At 41.4% G+C, this 18,499-nt stretch overlaps 2 protein-coding genes across 7 annotated transcripts in view; one reads left to right on the top strand and one right to left on the bottom strand.

The window, feature by feature from the left end:
• Positions 1–3,371: 3,371 nt before the first annotated feature.
• CMSS1 (cms1 ribosomal small subunit homolog) overlaps positions 3,372–18,499 on the top strand; it is a 430,962-nt gene continuing 415,834 nt past the window's right edge. For 3 of the 4 annotated variants that reach the window (XM_066241796.1, XM_066241795.1, XM_066241794.1), the window contains exon 1: positions 3,372–3,558. In XM_066241796.1, the coding sequence (XP_066097893.1) occupies positions 3,495–3,558 (64 nt within the window). In that variant the 5' untranslated portion in view covers positions 3,372–3,494. The remainder of the gene's footprint in view (positions 3,559–18,499) is intronic. The other variant, XM_066241797.1, reaches the window with a different exon arrangement.
• The window catches only part of FILIP1L (filamin A interacting protein 1 like), a 327,587-nt gene continuing 318,400 nt past the window's right edge, over positions 9,313–18,499 (bottom strand). For all 3 annotated transcript variants that reach the window (XM_066241790.1, XM_066241791.1, XM_066241793.1), the window contains one exon: positions 9,313–14,449. In XM_066241790.1, coding sequence (XP_066097887.1) covers positions 14,258–14,449 — 192 coding nt within the window. In that variant the 3' untranslated portion in view covers positions 9,313–14,257. The remainder of the gene's footprint in view (positions 14,450–18,499) is intronic.

Genomic DNA, 18,499 nt, shown 5'->3' with positions numbered 1-18,499 from the left:
GGGATATATTTTGGAGATTAATCCAACCAGACTTACCAATGAATCAAATAAGAATGCAACCAGGAAGGTGGTGCTGCCATTAAAGAACCTGAGGAAGTCAGAAGATGAAAGGGATTTGGACCCAGGACTCGTGGTGGGTTTTGGTCGGTTTGTACTGGTTCTGCAGAACTGATATCTAATTTTTTGTTGAGTTCGGTGAACTAATTGTTAAAATGGTACCTGAAATCAGGGTTCTCTCTAAGGTGGGTACCTGGACAGTCATCCAATGTAGAAATCACAAATTTATATTCTTTATTCTTTTTTAACGTTCATCTGCATAACCACGAAGTCTAAGCACCTGTAATAATGTTCATTCTGTCCATAGGTAAAAAAATTGCAAGTGAGGATGTTAATCAAGAAGCAATATAAAAAAACCTTAAATAACAGTTTTATTGTTTTTTGTCTGGTATTATTTAATATTTCTTCATTAATATTTTAACACTCATAACAATCTAGTTTTGTGTACCTCTTTTATTGTTCTTATTTAAGTATTAAATGCATGAAATAATAAACTACCTTTCAGTATATCATTTTTTTATACTTAAAACAGTCATCAGGGCCAAGAACCGGTTGTTAAATTATTTGAAGCCCACCACTGCCTAGGATACAAGAGAAAGATTGATCCTGGGATAAGATCGGGACAGTGGAAAAGTGAACTCATATGGGAAAGGTACTAGGGCTGTCTGGCACTTCAGTGTGTCACTTGAGATGTACGGTTTTTAGTTGGAATTGTTAGTGAGTTCTTAATAAATAGCAACTAATTTGACTCTACTGAAAATTATTTTTCTATAGTGGATCCTTTCTTTTATATTTTATCTTATTTTGTAAATGTTTTCTTTTTTTGTGACAGAGACTGAGAGAGTCAGAGAAAGGGACAGATAAGGGCAAACAGACAGGGAGAGAGATGAGAAGCATCAATTCTTCATTGCAGCACAATTAGTTGTTCATTGATTGCTTTCTCATGTGTGCCTTGACCATGGGACTATAGCAGACTGAGTGACCCCTTGCTCGAGCCAGCGACCTTGGGTCCAAGCTGGTAAGCTTTGCTCAAACCAGATGAGCCCGCGCTCAAGCTGGCGACCTTGGGGTCTCGAACCTGGGTCCTCGGCACCCCAGTCCAACACGCTATCCACTGTGCCACCGCCTGGTCAGGCTATTTTATCTTATTTTGTAAAGTTTTATTTATTGATTCAGTGAGAGGGTAAGGGGGAGAGAAAGAAGGAGACAAGAACATGGAGCCATCCTTGTATGTCCCCTGATTGGGGATCGAACTGGAAACCTCTGCACTTCAGGATGATGCTCCAACCAACAGCTATCTGGCTAGGGCTTCTTTTATATTTTAAATTACATAAATATCATTTGATACCATAAAAATATATGTAATTACCTATAAGTTAGAAAGCTTAATAATTAAAGCGACCCTGCCCTTAGACCTTTGCCAATAATTTATATTTATCTTTTTATATTGTACTTCTTCCTAATCCCATCTCTCTGATAACTCCCTGTGCCCCCACCCCACTGCCACCTCTAGGCCAGTCCATATGAATTTTGTGCTTACCTTAAAATTACGTATGCATTTCTTTGTCTTAACAATTTTTGGTTTTCCTTGTATTTGAACTTTATATAATGGTATCTAGGACTTGTTTGTTTGTTTTTAACTCAGCACTGTTTTCAAAATATATCCATGTTATATGTGTATTCATTCATTTATTCTGCTTAATTGTGTGGCTGTATTATAATCTAATTATCTATATCCTATACAAACACATTTGATTTATTTCCACTTTTTTGCTGTTATTTACAGTGCTGCTGTGAATACTCTTGTATAGTTTCCTGGTGATACACATATGTAGTTTTGCAAGTGGATATATTTAGGAGTGGAAATTGCTGGATCATAAGGTGTGTATGTTGACCTTTACAATATTTTGCCAAATTGCTTTTCCAAGTGGTTATACCAACTTATACTCATGGGAATAATGTGTAAGAATTCCTATTGGTGCACATATGTTCCAGAATTTGGTATTCCCAGAATTCTTAATTTTGTCAAATGACTGAATGAAAAAAACAATCTCAATGTAGTCTTTTCTTTATTTCCAGATTAATGAAACATAGCATCTTTTCATGTTTATCATGGCATTTCCTCTTCCACAGTTATTTCTTATCCAATTTTCCTTTTCAATAATCTTTCAACCATCATAAGCTTCTTCCATTTGCAATGCCTTATAAAAGACATTAATTTTGATGCTTACATATTATTTTCCATTTGTCACTCTTATGCCTCCTATTTTTCCTCTTAGGGCATTTAGGGCACACTGATAAAGTCTAATCTATAATGCACTTATAAGCTACCTATTAGATGGGTGGGTTTGGGGTAATTGTTCACATATAATAAATCCTGTCCTCATCAGATTAATATACTCGGTCCCTGTCATTTACGAGGGTGTATCCTATCATTAGCAGACCTTTATTCTTACAAGATCTATTTCCTCTACTCTAGCTATTGACATCTGGAAGGCGTGATCCTATCCTACACATCTTTAAACCACTATTCCAAGCACAGTGCCAGTCACATTGCGTGTATTTAATACTTTTTTCCCCATGATTTTTACCCGTGTATGAAGACCCTCTTTAAAATATCGTCCACACTTGACTGTCGGCTTGAGCACTCGGCGACCATCGGGTTATCTTTGCCCGTCTCTCTGCTACTTCACGTTGAAAGTGAGACAAGAAACACCGTTTAGCGGCAATGGGCTCTCTTCTCTTTGATTCATAAAACAGGGAGGGAGGGCATAATGGAAAAGGGTGTGGGGGAGTCGATTCTAAACTCTCGGGACAACCTGGGTCTTCCCGTGGGCAAGCCCTCCTGGACCAATCCTTTTCTTGACTCATATCGTATAAGAACAGTACCCACATCTGCAACAAAGACCCGACCTTGACAGTCAGGAGTTCGCACGCACGTTTTATAAAAGCAAACCGTACAAACACAAGGACGCCCAAAGGCCGGCAAACGAAAACACACCCACGTGCTCGGGTCCCATCCCGCGGCTCCCGTTCTTTGAAATTGAACAGAGAAAAACTGTCTCGGCATCCTTTTTCACACTTTCAGCAATATCCTTTCAGCAAAAATAAAACCTAAATTTTTAAAATAATTTATTAAAAACATAATATTTTCTTTTACTTATGTGTCTTCTTTTCTGTGCTTTTGTGGGGATTTATTTTGAGCCACCCTACGGACCCTGCCCAGAACCGCAGCTGTGGAAACTGCGACGATTCGGCCGCGGCTGCCGGGGAGGCGGGACGGAGGCTGTGACGCCATCTCTGCGAGGCGCAGGCGACGCTGTCCGGAGGGAGGCTCTCGGCGCTGCTACGCGGGACCCCTGGGCGCGAGACAGCGAGAGTCCCCGCCACCGCAAGCTTCTCCCCGGCCGGCCGCCCAGGTCGAGTACCGCCTGAAGATGGCAGACGATCTTGGAGACGATTGGTGGGAGAACCAGCCGGCAGGAGCATCCAGCAGCCCAGGTACCCACTCTGTCCGCGCTCCTGCGGGGCCTCCCCCGAGCCCCCGCCCCGTGCGCGTGGCCGTGGCCGTGGCCGTGCGTGCGCGTCCGCGCGGGCAGCCTCTGGCCGACCCCGTTCGGTCCAGCTGTGATGCGCACAGCTGCGGGAGCATCGCCGAGGAGGTGGTGCGGAGACTTAACACGTGGAGCAGACAAGCATGACGTTAACTCAGATCTGCCTGCCTTCCATCCAGTCAGGAGGGAGGACCCTTTTCCGACCCCTTTTTCTTTTCCTTATCTCTTAATAGATAAGACAGTTTTCGTGAGACACACAGTTGGGGTGCAGTGGTATCAGACTGCTTCTGTTCCAATCGCGCGACTTCAGCCCTCCAATACTGTTCTGCCTCTCACCCCTCATCAATAAAACAAGGATAATAATAATGCCAATTTCATACGGTTGTTTTGAGGATTAAATGAGTATGAATGACGCACTTGAGCACAGTGCTTGGCACATAATATGTGCGTGGCCAATATAAGCTATAGTTTTTCTTGCTATCAGCAGCATCACGACGTTATTTGGACTATTAGAGCCTAAAGGAGGCTTAGATAGAGGTCATCTGTTTGAGCTCACTCATTTTACAGATGAAGGACATGAGACATAAAGATGTCAAGTAACTTGACAAGTGTACATAACTATTTGTTGGTAGAAACAAGACTAGAATTTACTTAACACAGTTTCAGTGTTTACTGTATGTGTACCCACTGGCAATGCTGTGGACATTTTTTTTTTTTTTAAGTAAGTGGAAGGGAGATAGACAGACTCCCACATGTGCCCTGATGGTATCCACCCCGCACCCCGGGTCTGGCGCTGATGCTTGAATCAACAGAGCTATCCTCAGCTCCCCGGGATGATGAACCAATTGAGTGAAGAAGAGAGAGAGAAGAGGGAGAGGAAGAGAAGCAGATGATTGTTTCTCACGTGTGCCCTGACCTGCAATCGAACCCGGGACGTCCGCACGCTGGGCCCACGCTCTCTCCATGGAGCCAACTGGCCAGGGCCAGTATTTATTTATTTATTTTATTTTAAAGATTTACTTTGGATTTTAGAGAGGAGAGTTAGAAGGAAGGGGAGCAGGAAGCATCAATTGGTAGTAGTTGCTTTTCATATGTGCCTTGACCGGGCACACTTGTGGTTTTGAACTGGTGACCTCAGCAATCCAGTCCATGCTTTAACTACTGCACCACCATAGGTCAGGCTGTTGCCACGGTCATTCCATCCTAGAGTAGATAGCATTAAGTAACTCCTCACCATAGCTTTGGGCTTGAATTTTTCAAGTCTCCTATGGCTTAATAAACTGTTAGGTTCTTATCTTTCTTCAGAGTCTGCCTCATCACTACTAGCTAGCTACTGAGAGTTTTGTAGGACAAAGCCAAAATCTGATTTATATCTGTATAGGCTACAGGGCCCTGTACACAATAGACACTTTGTACATGTTTGCTGCAAACATTAATATTGAAATATGAGTTATGAAATATTTGTTAAAAACAAAATTTTATTATAGTGTGTTTCCAAAAGCACAGCTTTCAGGTACAAACTGAGCAGATGTCATTTTTAAAAAGGTAGCCAAGGTGCCTGACCAGGCGGTGGGCAGTTGATAGTGCATCGACCTGGGATGCTGAGGACCCGAAACCTCGAGGTTGCCGGCTTAAGCGCAGCTCACCAGTTTGAGTGCGGGGTCGCTGGCTTGAATGTGGGGTCATAGACATGACCCCAGGGTCGTTGGCTTGAGCATAAGTCACTGGAGCCCCGGGTCAAGACACATAAGAGAAAGCAATCAATGAACAACTAAGGTGCTGCAACTAGGAGTTGATGTTTCTCATATGCTTCTCATATCTCTCCCTACCCGTCTCTCTGTCCTTATCTGTCTGTCTGTCTCTCTCTCTGCCCCCTCATGCTAAAAAAAAAAATAAAGCCAATGTAATACTTCACTAAACGTCCTGACTCTTGTGCAACTTTGTTTCTGGCAAATGCATCTCTGTGCTTGAAGGCACAAATATCTTTGTAGGCTGTTGTGTCCCGTATTTTACTTTTTAAAAAAATGTTTCAGTTCTTAGTTTACAAGTTTATTATGAAAATCACTGCAGTGCTCTGTGCAGTAACATGGTCATACTGGAGTGGGGAAAACAACTCATCAGGTCTGACAATAACAGAAAAACATAAGGCAGAAATTTGAGAAGGGAAATGAACTGAGTGCAGACAAATCATACACTTAAAATAATCGGTATCCCTGAAAATAAACAAGACGATTTCAGAACTCCCAAGTGGGGGAGGCATTGGTACTTTTTTTTTTTAATGTTAAATAAGCTCCAATAATTGTTGCTTTCCTTATCTACAGTTATGCTGAGTAAAGCTGTAGCTAAGTGGCAGTTAAATTGTATTTACAGGGTGTTAATGTTTACATCATTATTATCTGCAGTTTCTCCGGGAAAGCAAAAGTCACTACAAATAATGCTATGCCAGAAACTGGTTTCTTCACCAACAGTGTCATCTCACTGTACAATGAACTGGCCCTTCTAAAGGGGTCATGGCTGTCAACGACAAGAGGCTTTGTGTTTTTATATGGCACATCTTTTGGTCCATGTGAAAACAGGTTTTTTTGAATGTGTCCAGTAGGAAGCTGGGTCTAGAACTCCAAGGCTGGGTCAGGACTGTAGATCAGATTTGGGGACGTTGGCAAACATATAGCTTACTTTTAAAGAGGATAGTCTTAGCCATCTGCAACACTCAGCCTCCACTTCCTTTAGGTAGGTTTTTCATATGCTTCCCTAGCTCATTCTAATCATGGGTGCCATCTCTTACCAAGCATCTCACTAGAAAACCGTGAACTGTGAAGACACTTCTGTGTATAGTGTGGGAAGCTGCAGAAAATAATACTAACTTGCATATGATGAGTGCTTACTATGTGACAGATACCGTTTTGATTACTTTACATCAAGGGTCCCCAAACTTTTTACACAGGGGGCCGGTTCACTGTCCCTCAGACTGTTGGAGGGCCGGACTATAAAAAAAACTATGAACAAATTCCTATGCACACTGCACATATCTTTTAAAGTAAAAAAACAAAACGGGAACAAATACAATATTTAAAATAAAGAACAAGTAAATTTAAATCAACAAACTGACCAGTATTTCAACGGGAACTATGGGCCTGCTTTTGGCTAATGAGATGGTCAATGTGCTCCTCTCACTGACCACCAATGAAAGAAGTACCCCTTCCAGAAGTGTGGCGGGGGGTGGATAAATGGCCTCAGGGGGCTGCATGCGGCCCATGGGCCATAGTTTGGGGACCCCTGCTTTACATGTATTAGCTCATTTAATATTTATAAGTGCACCATGAAATAGTTAACTGTTGTTGTCCCCATTTTATAGATTAGGAAATTGAAGTACTAAATGGTGAAGTGGTTTGCCCACTGTTACTCTCTGTTGGTAACTGAAGAGGTTGTCAGTCATAGGCAGGCAATCCAAATGAAACCAGTCTGTGCACTTGGAAATTCCTCACAGATATAATTATTCTAATTACAAATGGTAAGAGTCTCATCTCTAAAATAACAATCCTTTATCCATTTAAAGAGGCTTATAGTTTATAAATCCTTCTGTTTATAGACATCATTGTTACTAAACTATGTCTCTTAACACCTAGTCTCCTTAGGTTTACTCCTCTAAATTACATTGATTACCTGGATACTAATAAGCAGGCTGTACCATTGGACTTTGAGAACCATCTCTTTGCCTGGAACTCAAACTTGATCCTAGAGCTCAAAGCTCACATACCTTGCTGTCTTTGCAGTCTCTATTTATTTCATAGGAATGTCCAATGCAAATGAGACCCCATTTCTGAATTATTCCCAAACCGGCTTTTTCTTCAGTCTTCCCTATCTCAGTAAATTAAATCTCCAACTACCCAATTTCACAAAGGCCTAGGAATATCCTGACTTGTTCATTCATTCGTTTCTTTCAGCCTCTCACATCTGATCAACTCTTAACTCTACCTCCATGACATATCCTAAAACATTTTTTCCCCATTTTCCTTTTTTGCTAACTATATCAGAGAACATGCTATTATCTTTTGTTCCTTAACTATTGCAGTCAGCTCTTAGCAGGACTCCTAGTTTCTATCTTGTCCCTGTTCTTTACTCAGCAGCCAGAGTGATCCTTTTATTTTTTTATTTTTATTTTTTTTTGTATTTTTCTGAAGCTGGAAACGGGGAGAGACAGTCAGACAGACTCCCGCATGTGCCCGACCGGGATCCACCCGGCACGCCCACCAGGGGACGATGCTCGGCCCCTCTGGGGCGTCGCTCTGCTGCGACCAGAGCCACTCTAGCGCCTGGGGCAGAGGCCAAGGAGCCATCCCCAGCGCCCGGGCCATCTTTGCTCCAATGGAGCCTTGGCTGCAGGAGGGGAAGAGAGAGACAGAGAGGAAGGAGGGGGTGGGGGTGGAGAAGCAAATGGGCGCTTCTCCTATGTGCCCTGGCCGGGAATCGAACCTGGGTCCCCCGCACGCCAGGCCGACGCTCTACCGCTGAGCCAACCGGCCAGGGCTCAGAGTGATCCTTTTAAAAGAGAGATCAGATCTCATTCCCTCCAGTGGCCTCCCCTTGACACACAGAATGAAACCCAGAATGCTTACCATGGCTGGTATCTGCAGGCCTTCTACTACTAACCTCGCCTCTAGTTGACGCTGTCCCAGCCAGACCAGCCTTCACTCTGTCTCAGCGGGCCAAGCTCATTCTGTTTTAGCCTTTTGCAGTAGCTGGTCCTTTTCCTTTGTGGGTTGCCCTGAATTTCACATGGCTAGCCCTTGAACATTAAGACCTCAGTGCAAACATCACCGAAAGCACTTCCTGTTCAGCCAGTCCAGAGTAGTTCTCTTACACTACCACATTATGGTAATTATCAGCAGAGCGCTTATCACAAACTGCTTTTCCCTTGTTAAATTATTATGGTCTCCTCACACTAGAATGTTACAGCTCTGTGTTAGCAGGGATTTGTTTATCTTGTTCTTTGCCAGGTTCTCAGGGTCCAGGCTAGTATCTGGCTGTGCAGGTACTCATTAAGTATTTGTTCATTAAGTAATTAATTTTATAGCCACATTTTGGAGACCTCAACATAGGAATTCCACATTTAAAGAGATTTGGTCCACAAGAAGAGTTTTCAAATCCTGCCTAGGCTGTTGACAGAATTGGCAGACACTACTTTTCTCTTTCAAAAATACATTAGAAATCCTTGTTTGTATAAGTGTGTCTACTAACATTTTATTCTAACCATATTTGGACTTCGTTTTATAAATTTTGTTTTGAAAGGCTACAACAGACTCGCTTTGTAAATGAGCTGTAATTCCTACACCTGACAGCTTTTGTCATCTAGAACCAATGTGACTGTTTATTTTGTTTGTGATTGCTAAAGTGAGCATTGTAAGTTTTTTAATAATATTTTATAATATCCTTCAAATCATGTTACTTTATCTATGCTGTGAATTCATTTTTGAAATGCTGAAGTAGAGGAACACCTTGGATCTTTCCTTTAAACCTGAATAACTCAGGTTTTGGGTTTTTTTTTCCCTTTTTCACACCAAAGTTAGACCTTCACAGCATCAGTTTTACCTGTAGGCAGCCATGCATAGTAGATGTAAAGCAGTACCTCTGCGTATAACACTCAGACTTTGTATACAGTGGATTTTGATAACATAAAACAGAGCATCAACTTCAAGGCGTGTTGTTTTCAAAGTCATTTATTGAGCCCTCACGCTTGGCCCTATTTTAGACACTTTAAATGGAATTAGAGGGGAAAATATATAATCTGCTTACATTATGAGATTTAGACATTGATGTAGTTTAACCAAAATTCAGGTAATATTATTTTAAGACACATGTTCAGGGGAAAACACACAGGCAGGATACATTTTTAAAGATGAAATGAAGGAGAATAGAGAGAGGGAGTGCTACCTTAGTGAGTGTTCTGACCTTGAAGACTATAACGTATCGACCCATCTAGAACCTTTATGGGTTAGTTTTACAGTATTTTACTGTACATATTAGGTAGGACAAGGGTCTCAAGGTCTGGGCCATTCTTACTAAATGCTATTCTTGCTGAATGTTAAATGTACCAAAGTATTTTGAGGACCAGCTATGCATAGGATAAGCTTGACAGGAACCCAACCAGGTAAGTATAGCCAACTGCAAAGATGAAATCAACATGTGAAATTGATGAAATAGTGTATGTAAGCAATGGCTAAGCCTCCCTTCAGGGAGGCAGAGCTTTGAATGTAGAATACCCTGTCTCCTTGACTTGCTGGAAGTAAATAAAACTGCCTTGAGACAATCGCATCTCAGTTTTGAATAGGGAGCATCTCAGATGATGAATTTCTTGAGTTCAGTAACATATGCAATTTCCATGGTTCTTGCAAATGATTCAACAAGTTCTTGATAACAAGTTTGAATGTTTAAAGGTACGATTTACACATCTTTCTCCAAACCATAGGTACAGTAATAGTTCTGCTTTAATTTCACTAAATGTCTATGAATCTCTTGAACAATACAAGGAATTTGGAAGGCCTAGAATTACTTCCATTTCCTCCCTCAGATTTAACAATAGCACATTATTTTGTGGCACAAATTCTCTGACCTATTCTTATCTGAGGTTCTTTAGTTGAACACTTCAGTACATTCATAGAATTAAACATTTTACTAAATAATAGTTTTCGCATTTTCATCAGCTTTCATAGAATTCTTAATTGAATTATTAGTATGAACTAGTAGTATTAACAGTTACTAGGATTGCTTTTAAAAATTAATTAACTTTTTCTTAATCTTTTGTTCCTGAGTTCCTTGTTAATCTAGTTCACACTAGAGCAGAGGTCAGCAAACGTTTTTTGTAAAAGGCCAGATAGTATGTATTTCAGGCTTTGATGGCCAGATGGTTACTGCTGCACTACTTGACTCAGTCACTGTAGCAAAAATGCAATCACATACAGTAAATACTGTATGTTAATAAACAAGTGTGGTTGTGTTCCAGTAGAACTTTATTTGTACAAGATGAAATATGAATTTCATGTAGTTTTCACATCTCACAAAATTACCTTCTTTTAAAGACCAGATAGTAGGCTGAAATTGTATGTCTCATTTCCCCAGGAGGAGGAATTAACCATACCCCAGACAAAGTTGTGCTTACATTAATGACTCCGTTACTCAGTTCATAATTATCATTCATCCATTAGAAGGGTCACATTCCTGTTAAGATCAGATACAGGCATACCTCAGAGATATTGCAAGTTCAGTTCCAGACCCCCACAATAAAGGAAATACTGCAATAAAGGCAACTGTAGGCTTTTTGCCTTTAGAGGCTCTTGCCTTCAGTTTATTAAATACACATCTGTGTGCCTGTAGTTCAAACAGTTACGAGGAGATTAGTTCAGAAATCACTGAAGCGAAATAAATGAAGAGCTGAGGAAAGACACTAGCATAAAAGCATCGGGCTCTAAAAATTTTTTAAATGTTGGATTTGTTTTTATTCTCTTGGATTTTTATCGTCTTCCTTTTTAAGATTTAAATAAAGTCAGTCTAGAATTATGATGACAGCTTCTTTTATTTTCGTTGTTCTTTAGAGAGGCACATTTCAGCCGGAACGGGGTTATACACGGAGGCAGGATTCCTTTTATTTCAGTTGTGTTACAGGTTTAACACCATTTTATTGAGCTCCAAATAGTATTCCCAGTTCTTAGATGTTTATGCCTTTTATGGTATTACATACTGCTTAAAATAAGTATGGTTTTGGTTGGTAATCTTTGTTAAAATAGACTTTGTTAGTTTAAAGACTTTTAATGGGATTAGAACTGTATTACCATTTAAAGGTGGATTTTTGCTGCTTGTGATAAAAGTATTGCCCTTTTTTTTTTTTTTTTTTTTTTTTAGTACTTTGTATGATAAAATACCTGTTTTCTTTCTTGCTCTTGAACTTCAGCCAGCTTGCCATGAAAATATATTTCCTGACACAGGGGGAAACAGTTTTGGAATCTCCCACATAAAACATAATTTGTGTTCCTCTTCAAGGTAAAATGTTCCCGGGCTATTTAGATTCTCTGGGACTCTTGCTGGTGCTTGTTTTTCCTGTCTTCTGCTTCTTTTCAGTCTGTTTGGTTTCCGCTATAGGAAGCCCAGTGCTTTTTCTTTCTATTCGTATAATGATCAGTGTTGGGCGTTACCCAGCATAACTGCTTTTCTGACCCCGTCGTCCACCATTCCCATCTCTTAGCGCAAGTTCTCACTTGTTTCTCTCCTTGATTCACTCGTCTCTGTTCACTTAACATCACCTCATTATTCAGGCTCAGCGCTCAGTTCCCTCCAGTGTTTGCCCGCTGTGCTGTCCACCTGTTACTGCCCTGCACTTCCCTCTGAATGGTCTCTTGCGTTATTTTTGGTGTCATGCCTCATCACCTTCATCTGTAGTCTGCTTCTTTCCACTGTTCTCTTACTGCTTGTCTCTGCCGTAGACTTTTCCACTTCAGACTTCCGCTTCTCCCGGGTCCCCACCTTCTCCCTCCGCCCCTTGCCCCCGGCACTGCCGCACAGCGCCCCTCTCTTCGGCTTGCATTGCTCCTGTTGCCCATGCTTCCAGTCCTCCTCCTCCTCCTTGCACAGGAGCGAGCCCGGCGGTGTCAGTGCGCTGAAGTGAGCTTGGCAGGATGAGTGTGGAGAAGGGCAGTTCCTTTGCTGCTGCTCTGTGGGCCCTGTGTCGGGACGCTGGCTGAAGCAGGGTCCGCAGCCTGAGGACTTGTTCCAGGGTCATACCTCCGTTTCTCCATGCAGGCTCACAGACAACCCTGGCTCATGCTCTTCATATTCTTCTTTCTGACTGAAGCTTTATGAAATATTAACTGTCTCTCATGTCAAAAATGCCTTGTCTTAAAACATCACTGTCTTACTCTGTTCACACTGAATTACACGTGTATCTTCTTGATTCGGTGAGTTTTCAGTGTGATGAAAAGAATGACTTTAGTTTACTGACGGGACTGAGTCCCCTCTTAGATGACTGGTTGAAGTCAACATTTTATAGTTGGACGTACTCACGGGTTGTCAGAACTGGAAGAGACCTGAAGATTTGGTTAGCTCTCCTATTTTACATATGAGAAACTCAAAGCCTCAGCTAATGAACGCCAAGCTCAGTGTCAAATAAGTGGAAAAGTAGGATTGGAATTTGAGTCTCCTGATGCCAAGTTTTTGTTGAATCAACTGATTTTTCTATAAAATTGATTCAGGGAAGGCATGTTGATTAAAGAATGTCCTAAGGAGTGATAAACTGTTTTTTTTCTAACAGCCAGGACAGTGATTCATAAAAGATCTCAATATCAGTGAACTTTGACTCTTAGATGTCCTGATTGCTTCTAGAAAGCATCAGTACCAATCTAGGCTTTACAAGCCTGTGATTATCTTATAGTGTGATTCCATAGCCTGGTGTATAAAGGGGAATAACTCACTAGAAATTGGGGCAGAGGATGCCTGACCGGTGGTGGCGCAGTGGATAAAGCATTGACCTGGAACGCTGAGGTTGACGGTTCGAAACCCTGGGCTTGCCTGGTCAGGGCACATATGGGAGTTAATGCTTCCTGATCCTCCCTCCTTCTCTCTCTCTCTCTTTCTCTCTCTCCTCTCTAAAATGAATAAAGTCTTTAAAAATTTAAAAAAAAAAAGGTGGGACAGAGGATCAAGTGCCAGTCGCCAGTGTGCACACTGCACCAGCGATTATCAGGTGGGACAGAGGATCAAGTGCCAGTCGCCAGTGTGCACACTGCACCAGCGATTATCAGGTGGGCTGCACAGAGGATCAAGTGCCAGTCGCCAGTGTGCACACTGCACCAGCGATTATCAGGTGGGACAGAGGATCAAGTGCCAGTCGCCAGTGTGCACACTGCACCAGCGATTATCAGGTGGGACAGAGGATCAAGTGCCAGTCGCCAGTGTGCACACTGCACCAGCGATTATCAGGTGGGCTGCACAGAGGATCAAGTGCCAGTCGCCAGTGTGCACACTGCACCAGCGATTATCAGGTGGGCTGCACAGAGGATGTGTTCAGCGATTTCTCGTTTTTGTTGTTCTTTCCCTCCCTGTAACTAAGAATTACCACTTATTTTTTCTCCTGCTCATAAAGAAGTCATAGTTTTAGACTTTAAATATGATGTTAATTCCCTTGCCACTTTGATAGAAATAGCATTACTTTTTTGAAGCAAATATTAGGAATTTTTGCCAGCACATCTTCTTAGCAAAATATGATTCAATAAAGTTCCGTGGAATAAAGGGTTATTTCTCCGTTCACCAGGAAACTTTTGCACTGTGCTAGTGAGTTCAGTCTTCTCCCAGGGTAATGGTAGATAGTCCCAACTTTGGGTTGGATTACAAGTAGGAGGAGGATTGGGACAGGGTATGTCTGGGCCTGTGATTGTGTGTCTATCCATTTACACATAAACAGGGAAAGATCCTTGTAGATGCGCTGCTCTTTCACTAGGATATTTACCAAGTCCAGCAGCCTGTGACTACACCATCTGTCAGTTTGCTGCTTCACCATTTCCAGCTGAGATGGCTTTTCCTCTTTGGCCTCTCACAGTGGTCATTTCGGCTTTCCAGGTATTTCTGTAGGTGAATGTATCCCAGCAGTGCATTGGCATGACTTACCTTTTCCCTCCCATATGGAGGAAAGTGTTGGAGGTAACAGTCCTTATGATGTGTAGCTTCCCATAGCCAATGTGGTGAATAGGCTTATCTATTGGCCCTGGGGGAGCTTTAGGGGAAAGCTTCGTGATGCCTGTAGATTTTGGTTTAGGGATCCATGTTGGGATTCTCTGCTTGCATACCTCCTTGATCTTGAATAAACAGAAGAACAAAAGTAGTTAGTGGTACAGTTGGTGGAGACATTGACATTTTCAGGTTATGGAGTCAGCTTCTTTGAAAGCGCTGCGTTATGGGGACACATCAGATTAAAGATTGCCAAGTTGAAAAACGAAACTTCAATAAAGCAATCCTGCCAACATGTGTTCTGCATGTGCTATATGCAAGGCCCTCAATAGTTTATCTTGTGCTAAATACAGAGATAAGTAGGTTTATTGTCATTATTATTATTGTTATTGTTATTTTGCTTTTTGTCGGTCACAGTACTATGGTGGGAGATAAACAAGAGTAATGTTCCAAATTAACCTCAAAGGATCATGAGATTGCCAGGGATAGGTTAGTGTGACTGAGAGGTCGCAGAGAGCCTCATGAAGAAAGTAGCGTGCCTTGACTTGTGTCTCCGAAGACCTTTGGCATTTTAACAGCAGGAATGGGAGTTCCTTCCAGAGTAAGGAAATACTTTTGACAGTAGGATGTAGGAATACTATCGGCGTGTCCTGAGGCAGGAAATCAGACACAGATGAGAAAATGAAGTCACTTCACATTAGGTTGTACTTGAGAGTTGGAATGGGAATATAGACAAGGGCCAAGTAGGAATAATTTTACTGATTCTACGGCCAGTTTGTAAGGGGTGGTGGAGGTGCTAGGGGGTTAGTAAGGTCATGGCCTGGGCAAAGGCACATTGTAGAGATAGAATTGTATTAATATTTGTCCACTATTAATGTATGAGGGGTGACAGGACTCAAATGATCTGGACTGGGAGAGTGGGTTGTGGAATGTGAGGAGTGAAAACTTGATCGAGTTCATATTCACTTAGAAATATACTTATTTACTGAGGAAAAATATTCTTGGCTAAGAACGCTTATTGTTAAAGAGACAGAGAAAAGTCGCGGCAAACGAGCCATTCTAATCCACCATTATAATCCACGGTGGATTGTTACTACTTCCCCCCTTTGGTTGCTTCATCCTTTCCTTGCTCTGAGCTCAAAAATAATAAATCCTTTTAAAATGCATGGTTTTCATCATAGATTTCTAATACTGTTTTTATGGGGGTCCTGCAGTTAAGTCTCTTTATCTCCTTATGTAAACATTCACTATTTAAAATGCCACCCAGCCCTGGCCGGAGCGTCATCCTGAAGCACAGAGGTTGCTGGTTCGATCCCCGATCAGGGCACGTACAGGAACAGATCCGTGTTCCTATCACCCCTTCTCTTCTTCTCTTGCTAAAATCAATTTAAAAACTTTTTAATGTCACCTATATATTTTTTTAAAAATATTTATTGAGTTTTAGAGAGAGGGGAGAGAGAGAGAGAAGGGGGAGGAGCTGGAAGCATCAACTCCCATATGTGCCTTGACCAGGCAAGCCCAAGGTCTCAAACCGGCGACCTCAGTGTTCCAGGTCAACGCTCTATCCCACTGTGCCACCACAGGTCAGGCTCACCTATATTTTTATAGCAACTATATTTAAATTTACAAATAATCTGTACACAGACTTGGTTTAAAATATGAACCTTTTAATTACGGATAAACTGAATGGGTAATATGCTTTCTATTGATACATTTAGTCAGCGTAGCAAATGGGAGGTTGATGCCCTGATTCAGTCCCCTCCTTGTAGAAATGGTGCGGTATTCCTAACTTTGATCCTGACCTCATTCATGGTCTCGTCTTCAGTGCTGAAATACTCATTTCAATGTTTTTACCTCTCAAATAGGCAAAGCTTTTTTCTTTTCTTTCTTTTTTTAATAATCACAGTCAATGCCCAGTAACAGTTTGGTGAGATGGGAAGCCTCTTGATGATCAGGAGAGTAGGTTAGTTGTATGTTATCAAGATCTTAAAACTCACACTTACCCTGTGACTCACTCGTTCTGTTGCTAGGAATTTTTTCTAGGAAATAATCAGATGCTCACAAGGCTTGTTTAAACATTATAATGATGAAAAGTGGACACAATTCAAGACTTCAACAATCAGGATGTAGTAAATGAATTATACCATAATCACATGAAAATATTATTCTGTCTTTAAATAAATGATGCTTTTGAAGATACACAATGTGTTTATTCAGAAATATTAAAAGCGGGATTAAAAACTATATACAGCTTTAAGTGTGTGTGTGTGTGTGTGTGTGTGTGTGTGTGTGAAAAGAAAATACTGGAGAATGTAGTTACTGCAGTTATAGATGTTTACTTTGGTTACATTTTCTGTATTCTCTACATTTTCCATAATAAGTATACAATTAGAAACCAAAACACTAAGTTATATCCAGGGATGAAAAAGGAAGGAGCCTGACTTGCGGTGGCGCAGTGGATAAAGCGTTGACCTGGAGCGCTGAGGTTGCCGGTTTGGAATCCTGGGCTTGCCGGGTCCAGGCACATACAGGAAGCAACCTACTACAAGTTGATACTTCCCGCTCCCCCCCCCTTTCTTTCACTCTCTCTCTCTCTCTCTCTCTACTTCTCTCTTCTCTCTAAAACTCAATAAATAAAATAAAATAAAAATTAACACAGCTGATACCAAGTCCTATAGTTTGAGAGAGGGCAACAGAAATAAATAGTCTAGCCTGACCTGTGGTGGCGCAGTGGATAAAAGTGTCAACCTGGAACGGGAAGTCGCCGGTTCAAAACCCTGGGCTTGCCGGGTCAAGGCACATACGGGAGTTGATGCTTCCTGCTCCTCACCTCCCTTCTCTCCCCCCACTTCTATAAAATGAATTAAAAAAAATACTGTTAAAAAGAAAAAAAGGAAGGAAACATTTCAGAGATCAGAACATTTCTGTGAACATCAACCATATTGTTCAAACCATGAGCAATAACAGCTGCAGTTGAAATTAGTGGACTAATTCAAGTCAGCTGATCTTGTGACCATAGCATTAATATAGTCTTTCTAAGATAGGTTTCTGTGATATCCTTTGATTTGGTCAAGATTTAAATTGGTTCTACCTATTTCTAGTACACAAAAATCTATGTTAGGATTCTGTTTAAATTGTGTATTCCTGCGTCTTCCTCCTAAGAAAGTATAATTCATTGGTCTGCGGCTGCAATCAGTAATCCATATGTCAATAAACTCTCAGTGGTTCATCTAAGACAGGTGGTCAGCTTGGCACACTTTGAGAAACACTGTCATTGAAGCTCCTGTAGATAAGCTTTTAAGTTTTCCTTCACCAGGAACTCTGGCCTCCCTGGATGTGGGAGTTTCAGCACTGGGAAAGGCCGGGGCTTCGTGGCCCAGTGGCTTCCTAGATGCTTATCAGAACCCCCTTTGAATTCACTGCCGATGCCCAGATCATGTCTCTGAGTCATGTGTCAGGGTATGCAGATGCAGTTTTAATGAGCACCATAGGTGCCTCAGAGCTGAAACCTGTTCGCTATGCTAGTTGGTTTGGAACAGAGTACTGGTGGGGCTTGTTTTTTTAAAGCTGAGCTGTTGTATGTTGGTGAAGACAGTGTGGCTGGGGATAGTGGTTGGTCATTGGTAGGGCCAGGTGTCCAAAAGTTGCTGGTTTCCCCTTGTTTCTACACCTTTGATGCTGCAAGTTCATTTTGATTTCTGTGATTTCATTATGTAGTTTTACCTCTAGATGGCAGCAAAGGCTAGTTATTTTATTAGGATAACCTTAGATATCAGTTCCAAATCTTAAAAAATGATGCTTTTTGTTTTTCCCTATGAATTTTATACTTGGACATGTTTCAGTAAATGATGTATGGACCTTTAAAATATGTCATTTCTTGGATCATTTTTGTAGTACATTATGTCAAACAGCTCCAAGAAAGTTTTATCCAAATTTGGAGTGCATATTAAATGAGGAATCTGGGCATATGGCTCTTTTAAGACCACACAGTGAATGTTGTACTCAGAGTTGGAGGTTCCTGGGTTTCATCAGAAAGCAGATGTCTTGGAGGAGATTAAGGAAGTTGGAAAGCTTTTTCATAGAAGAAAAGAACATTTTTTTAATGTTTAACTCAGTTCAACATGGAAATTGGGATTTGGAATGGATTACAAGTCTGAAGGATGCTACTACATTCAATG

The sequence above is a fragment of the Saccopteryx bilineata genome, chromosome 8 (assembly GCF_036850765.1).
Source record: "Saccopteryx bilineata isolate mSacBil1 chromosome 8, mSacBil1_pri_phased_curated, whole genome shotgun sequence".
NCBI lineage: Eukaryota > Metazoa > Chordata > Mammalia > Chiroptera > Emballonuridae > Saccopteryx > Saccopteryx bilineata.
This window is presented reverse-complemented; position numbering and strand designations above follow the sequence as displayed.